The sequence below is a fragment of the Acanthisitta chloris genome, unplaced genomic scaffold, assembly GCF_000695815.1.
Source record: "Acanthisitta chloris isolate BGI_N310 unplaced genomic scaffold, ASM69581v1 scaffold37315, whole genome shotgun sequence".
Lineage (NCBI taxonomy): Eukaryota > Metazoa > Chordata > Aves > Passeriformes > Acanthisittidae > Acanthisitta > Acanthisitta chloris.
The window spans coordinates 9,164-16,834 of record NW_008675103.1 but is presented as its reverse complement, the minus strand read 5'-3'; the positions used below and the strand labels follow the sequence as shown (position 1 = coordinate 16,834).

Here is a 7,671-nt window from a genome sequence, read left to right as displayed (position 1 = left end):
AGGAATGAGAAGGTTCTCCTGGGTAAGCCCCAAGCAAAGGCCTCGTGGAACTGCTAACCCTGTGCAGCTGAGGAATCTGCTGGGCTGCAGTTCCTTTCTGCCCTTTGCATCACACCATTCCACATGACTGGACTGTGGTGCATAATCCTGCACTGCAGCTACATCCCCAGAGAATCCCTCCCACCCACCCTTGGATTTAGTGATTTGTTTGCCGGAAACATTTGTAGGCAGTGCACAAAATTCTGTGTCAGCTCTACAGAAATGGGAATTACCTGGCACTGGGAGCTTGCAGGGTCACAACAGCAGCTGGAATTCCGCTCAGAGCGGGAGAAAGGGCAGAGCTCAGCAGAGACAGATGGGATGCGTTTCACCAAAGGAAAGTGGAAGGGAATGTAAGTCCTTAGAGAAGAAATAATTTTCTCAGAAAAACTGATTTCCCCATCCATTCAAACCTGGGACTGCTTGAAGTCTCACAAAACTCCTCATTTAAACTTTGGCTTAGTTTATTCAATGCAACATCCAGTTGCATTTTAACCAACTTAAAAATGCACTTGACTTGGTGAATATTTGGATTTGACTGTCAGTAGTATCTGACAAACACTTGGCTTCACCTCATCACTGGAGAAAAGAAGACTATGTGGAGACCTCAGAGTTCAGGAGCTATATCTGAAGGACCTACAAGGGAGCCAGAGAGGGACTCTTCATTAGGAACTTCAACGATAGGATGGGCACAAATTGAGAGAGGGAAATTGAGGTTAGATCTTAGGCAGAAGTTTTCCCTGTGAGGGTGGTGAGACACTGTCCCAGGTTGCCCAGGGAGGCTGTGGCTGCCCCAACCCTGGCAGTGTTCACAGCCAGGTTGGCTGAGCCTTGAGCAACCTGCTCTGGTGGGAGGTGTCCCTGCCCGGGGCAGGGGTTGGGGCTGGATCATCTCTAAGGTCCATTCCAAACCCTAAAATTCCATGATCACCTCTAACACCTCTAATCACCTCCTTCTTCCTGTGACTCCTAGACCCATGTCGGAACTTCCACTGCAAAAGAGGCAAAGTCTGTCACGTGGACAAGGAAGGGAAACCTCACTGTGTTTGCCAAGATCCTGCTGCTTGCCCTGCCACCAAAGACTATGAGCATGTAAGTATTTCATTCTGGGAAGAAACAGCTAAAGACTTTACAAGGTAACACATTCTCCTGCTATTACTTAGAATAATTCTAGCCTACAAAGGATGTGAGTGAGTTTGAGTGATTCAGTGACTGCAGAAGTAAGAAGTACCCTAACTCACTGGCTATAGCTTGAGAGCAGCATGAACACATGGAGCTGCACAGGAACTGATTTGCTTCACTAAGTCTCTCAGAGGTTGTAGCTCTTCCCTGTCACTAGAAGTTCTGTTTAGCCATTTGATGTTTTAGAGCATTTACCGATTACTGGCACATACTGAGTGAGATAACTGTGGCAGCTCAAACTGTATTACTAACACACAAAAGTAAATTCAAGTGTTTCAGAACTGGCTTAGTCCAGACAACTAACCCTTATGCAGACATAAACCAACTCCAGTTTTCAGTCCATGTATTCCCTAGGGATATTCCCAATTGCTACCCCAGTTTTTAATGGTGCTTTTAATTCTGCAATGCCTGTATGAGTGGCAAGAATTTCTCTCAGCACCATGGTGGTGCTGGTGTGGTTGTACTTTTCACACCTCCTCTAGGTTTGTGGTACAGATAACAAGACTTATGATGGCACATGTCAACTCTTTGGCACCAAATGCCAGCTGGAAGGGACAAAAATGGGACGCCAACTGCACCTGGACTACATGGGCTCCTGCAAATGTAAGACTTGTTCTTCTCGGAAGAATTCATAGAATAATTTTGGGGGTTGGAATGGAGCTTAGAGATCATCCATCCATCTGAAACCTAAAGATCTCCTGTGATTACAGCAATTTGTTGTCAGCCTTATCTTCCCTCTGCACTGTCCTGTATGTTCCTATTGCTGTAGCCTCTGAAGACTTTTTTAAAACATCGACCAGTAAAATAGTACTGACAGAGAGTTAATAAATAAAAATGTCCAGGCCAAATCCCCCTGCAAAAAACCAAACCTAAGAAAAACCCCAAAACAACAAACAAACAAACAAAACACCACTAAACCCCCCCCCCCAATGCAACAACCTACTTAGATCCCAAATATAAAGTCAGGATCTAAGCACCAGAACTGACTTCCAAGCTCTTCAGTCGCTGCATACAGTGGGAGCAAAGTGCCCTCCCAGCCAGCATATCCCTTTGCTTTCCTGCAACTCACTGGTGGCAGTTTCCCTGCCCAACTGAGCTCAGAAGCTGCACAGACACATGAAGGTTGTGGCTTGCCCAACTGGTTGAGCACCATATATACACCTCTACCTGAACCCATTAGTTGCACTCCCAGTTTAATATCGTAGCAGCTCATCAATCTGAAGTTTAACTGGAAGCTTGATAGAATCAAATCCAACTGGGCTCAGAAATGCTTCAGTGAGGACTCACAGATGATTCTTTAACCAAAGCTTTTTTGTTGGGCACAGACATCCCCCAGTGCACTGACTATGAAGTGGACCAGTTCCCCCTGCGGATGCGAGACTGGCTCAAAAACATCCTGATGCAATACTATGAGAGGGAGCTGAACACCTCTGGGATTCTGACTGAGAAGCAAAGGAGTAAGGTCAGCAATGCTCTAAAAACAAGACCCTGCAGTTACATTATCAGAGCCAAACTCACCCCGTGAACAAAGTGACTCACATCTCACGAGTTCTCCCCATCCCTTACAAGAATTCTCTTTCTGGTTAAAGCAAGTTAGACTCAATTAGGTTCACAAGTTGCAAAATACACTCACATGTCTCCTCACACTCATCTAAGATCTATTTCTGCTAGGAATGTCTCTCTTGTCCAAACAAATGCAAGCCAAGTGTGTTACTCTGAAGTCAGGGTCTCCAAACAAGTCAGAATAGTGCACACCTATACAAAGAGCATTTGCTTGAGGAGACGTGAAACAGCTTCTGCTCAGGGAAGCTTTGTGAGAGAGATTTTTGGAAAGATCAGCTGGTACATAGGTAAGGATGACCCAATTCATGTAGTCAATGCCATTTGCCAAAGGGCTTGAGGACACTGAGCAGTCATAAGATGGAAGATTTGGGTAGGGATAACCACAGATAACTTGAGGACATTGGGCATGGATAACTATGGATAACTTGAGGACATTAAGCATCCATAAAATTGAATGTCTGGATAACTATGGATAACTTAAGAACTCTAAGAGCCATAAGACGGAAGTTCTGGGTGGGATAACTAATGACTTAAAGACAGGATAGGAGAGAACAGCCAGGTAAGAACTCACCTGTGGAGTTCCATGAGTTGAAAGGACTCGTGTCATTCAGCTTTCCTCAAGTGACTGGAAGCAGGCAGGGAAGAAGGAAGTCTGCTGATAATGCAAAGGAAGGAAGGACTTTGGTTCACCATGAAGAAAACAGCTCAATGAGCCCAAAAGACTGAGTGGGCACTCACACAGCAAGGTTAGAGGCAGAATTACAACAGAGTTTAGAGGACCCTTGTAAAAGGAGGGGATCCCTGCCTTGAACCAACCAAAATTCTGTTCCTGAGACACACCTGGGGCACAGCCATCAACACAGAACTGCCTGAATTGACTCAGTAGTTAAGGTTGTCCTCTGCACTTTGGATCCAGGCACATACACTGTCCATCTCCACTGTGATACTCAAGGGAGATAAAACTACCTGTCTGACATGCAGTTTCAAGAGAAAAGAGCTGTTTTCTACCATCCAGTAGACCTGCAACATCACACTACTTTGGCTTGCAAAGGAGTGAGCATCTATGGCCATTGGGCCTGCATGTTTCAGGGCAGGATTTATGTCAAGTGAAATGGTGACAGTAGTTCATTCTGAAGATACAGATGCCCAAACTGCCTAAAAAGCCACAGCTGAAGTTAAACCAAGGCCTGGGCTGCTCTAACTCTGGAGTAGGAGCTCCATGCAGTAGGGAACAGCAGGTTTATACAACATATGCTCAAGCAACACCAAAAACTACTCAGTCACTTATCAAGAGGGTAATGGACCTGCCCAGAACATCTCATACTAAATGGCATGAATTAGATGATTACTGAGATGGCTCATTTTGCACCAAAAAATGAGTTGCCTGCCTCAGGACAGAATAGGTTATAAATCTGATTTAGTCTCCTACCAAGCTGGGGCTATTCCCCCCTCAGCTGAGGCTGAGAAGCCACAGGAATTTCACTTCCTTTCCAGCTATTACCAAAGTTGACACAGAGAGCAACAAAGATTATCTGGACTAGCTGAAGCAAGTTTGAGTGCTTGTGACCATTGAAAGAGGGAAATTGAGGTTAGATCTTAGGCAGAAGTTTTCCCTGTGAGGGTGGTGAGACACTGTCCCAGGTTGCCCAGGGAGGCTGTGGCTGCCCCAACCCTGGCAGTGTTCACAGCCAGGTTAGATGAAGCACTAAACCCCATTTCCCCGGTGGTATTTCACCAAGTTTCATTTCTCCCAAACACCTCCTTGCTGGATTAGTTAGTCTCAGGACAGATCTTCACCCCCAAACCGAATCAGTAACCATTTCTGCCCTGTGTTCAGGTGAAAAAGATCTATGAGAACGAGAAGCGCCTCACAGCTGGTGACCACACAGTTGAGCTGCTCCTGCACGACTTTGAGAAGAACTACCACATGTATGTGTATCCTGTGCACTGGCAGTTCCATCAGCTCGATCAGCACCCTGTTGACAGGTAAGAACCAATCCTTGTGGGACCAGTTCTTCTTTGCTATTTAAACCCTGAGGGTTTTCATTTTCTAAAGCCACTCAAAGGATTCTCCACATGTAGGACCAGTTCCTCAGCAGGTGGAAGCCAAGATTCCCCTCACACAGAACTTCTGCCCTTGTTGCTTTCCTGGGGTCATGTCTTAGGTCAGAACCTGTTATCTTCTTGCCTTGTATAATGATGTATTAACCTGTAAGGTCTACAGTGTCTTAAAAGCTACTTTTGTCCTCAGCTGGTAAGAAATCCTGTCACTATTGAAGCTAGGGGCAACAGGCTAAGTACAAAGGACAGAGACTTGTCACCAACAACTCACTAGTGAGACATCTGTAGCTTTCCACTCATACCACAGAAGTCTCTCAGCTTAAGGACCAGGTGAAGTAAGAAAGCACCAGTGTCACAGTTCAGAGGAAGCTTCTGAGAACATGACCTGGATTTCAAGCTCTTGGTTGTATCACTTGGTGATGGGATTCATATTTCAAAGCTCCAGGCCCTCAATACCTCAAGTGAATCACACCTATTGTCTTAGAGCATAGCTGAGCACCTTTGCAAGCTTGAGCTCCTGAGGACTGACAGCAAAACTCCACAACTGATGAGCTGTGAGCAAGAAACTACCTGTAATACTTGTAATTACTACACAAGTAATACTTGTTCCAGGAAAAATTGTAGCAAACAAATAGCCACTAAAACATTTTTAGTTTATCAGTTATCAGGTGTCATAACAACCTGGGGCAGATTCACTGCAGAAGCATCATCACAGAACCCACCAGGGCATCTCCGACTGATCATAGAATTTTAGGGGTTGGAATGGACCTCAGAGATGATCCAGCCCCAACCCCTGCCCTGGGCAGGGACACCTCCCACCAGAGCAGGTTGCTCAAGGCTCATCCAACCTGGCTGTGAACACTGCCAGGCTTGGGGCAGCCACAGCCTCCCTGGGCAACCTGGGCCAGTGCCTCACCACCCTCACAGGGAAAACCTAGGCCTAATATCTAGCCTAAATTTCCCCTCCTTCAGTTTGTAAGCACTGCTCCTTGTCCTGTCCCTGCAGCTCCTAACACAGATCCTGCAGAGGAAACCCTCTGCAGCTTTCCTGGAGCCCCTTCAGCTCCTGCAAGGTGCTCTGAGGTCTCCACACAACCTTCTCTTCTCCAGGCTCAACAGCCCCAACTCTCTCAGCCTGCCCTCATAGGGGAGATGCTCCAGTGCCCTGAGCAACTTGGTTGCCTCCTCTGGACTTGCTCCAACACTTCCATGTCCTTCTCATGTTGAGGGCACATTGGTTTCTGGGCTGAGCTCACACTGCAGCTCATGCTGAGCTTCTCATCTACCGTCACCCCCAAGTCTCTCTCCTCACTGCTGCTCTCAGTTCCTTCCCCAACCAACTGTAGCTGTGCCTGAGATTGCCATGGCCCAGATGTAGGACCTTGCACTTCATTCTATTGAAACCCATGAGGTTTGCATTGTTCCACCTCTCAAGCCTGCCAAGGTCCCTCTGGATGTCCCACCCCTTCCCTCCAGCTATGACTGCCCCACACAGCCACAAAGCCACTGGTATCATCTCCTAGGTGGTTAGACCATCTCTGCTAACCCAAACGTTTATTACTCAAGCACAGCTCTACAAATCTGCTCTTTCTTTCAGGCTACTGACGCACTCAGAGCTGGCACCTTTGAGGGCCTCCCTTGTTCCCATGGAACACTGCATAACCCGTTTCTTCCACGAGTGTGATGGAGACCAAGACAAACTGGTTGCTTTGAAGGAATGGTGCCACTGCTTTGGGATTAAAGAAGGTAAACCAAAAAGAACATGCACATATAGCAGACAAGATGTTTCTATCAAGACTAGGCACACACTCAGTGCACAACCTAAAGCAAAGACATTGTAGCCAGGAGTACACTGCTACTGTGCTGAGAGGCAAATGGACCAGTAAGGACAAGACTGCAAAAGGTGCAAGGTTTAAATAAGGATAGGAATAAAGTCTGGCTCTCAAGAAACACTATTTTACCCTTCAGTGCCAAAGAAAAGGCAAAGTCAGCTTGCACTTTGAAATCGGTGGTCAAAGCATCCTGAAAATGCATTTCAAGATCTCAAGCCAAGCAGGGAAAACCACCAAGACCTCTCACTGATCAAACAACTGTGCTCACTTCTAAATTGTTACAGACAACACAAAAGTTCCCATCACACTGTAGTCTGTTTTAGCTGATCTGTCAGGTGGTGCCCACCAACAAGAGCCCGAGGCAGAGACAGCCTCTGATGCCAAATGGGCTAGGCATGTCTGGTTCAGCTCAATCCACACCATGACCTCTCCAGGACAGCAAAAATCTCAGTACTACTGTGCTGATGATGCCTCTAGAATTAGGCAGGAGCTGGAGAGAAGCTGTCATGGTAGCAATGAAATTTACGAGAGGAATGCAACTGACCACCTTCTGATCCAGCCCTGAGTGCCAGCTGGGCAATATGCCAGTCACAAGGCAAGGATGAACCAGGTTAGTCCCAGCAGAGTTGTGACAGAAAGCCTTTGGCTAAACATGCAGACTGAAGCAATGTGTTCAAAATCCTGCTAGCAAGTCCCTAACTGTAAGTGGAGGCTGATTCTGGTCAGAGGTCAGACACAGCCCTCAAACAGCTCATCTGATGGCAATGCATGAGCCACAGAACACATGGGGAGGAGAGCTGCAAGGGGTTCTCTTAAGGCATGCGTGCTGCTGCCAGAGATTGCTCAGCCAGAGGGTCAGGCCCTTGTGAACAGAGGGTGGGAGGGATTCTTGGCTCACCAACAGGTCAAGGAGACAACACTAGAAACAAGAAAACAGCAATCCAGAAGGGTCTCAATGAACGGCTCCTGACTGGGTGAACAGCAACCATAGCTG

General features: G+C 46.8%; 1 protein-coding gene across 1 annotated transcript in view; it reads left to right on the top strand.

Moving 5' to 3' along the window:
* Positions 1 to 7,671, top strand: part of SPARCL1 (SPARC-like 1 (hevin)) — a gene marked incomplete at its 5' end in the record, with an annotated part of 9,677 nt that overhangs the window by 1,862 nt on the left and 144 nt on the right. The window contains 5 exons of the mRNA XM_009075561.1: positions 1,013 to 1,131; positions 1,704 to 1,824; positions 2,547 to 2,683; positions 4,622 to 4,770; positions 6,443 to 6,591. Coding sequence (XP_009073809.1) covers positions 1,013 to 1,131; positions 1,704 to 1,824; positions 2,547 to 2,683; positions 4,622 to 4,770; positions 6,443 to 6,591 — 675 coding nt within the window. The remainder of the gene's footprint in view (positions 1 to 1,012; positions 1,132 to 1,703; positions 1,825 to 2,546; positions 2,684 to 4,621; positions 4,771 to 6,442; positions 6,592 to 7,671) is intronic.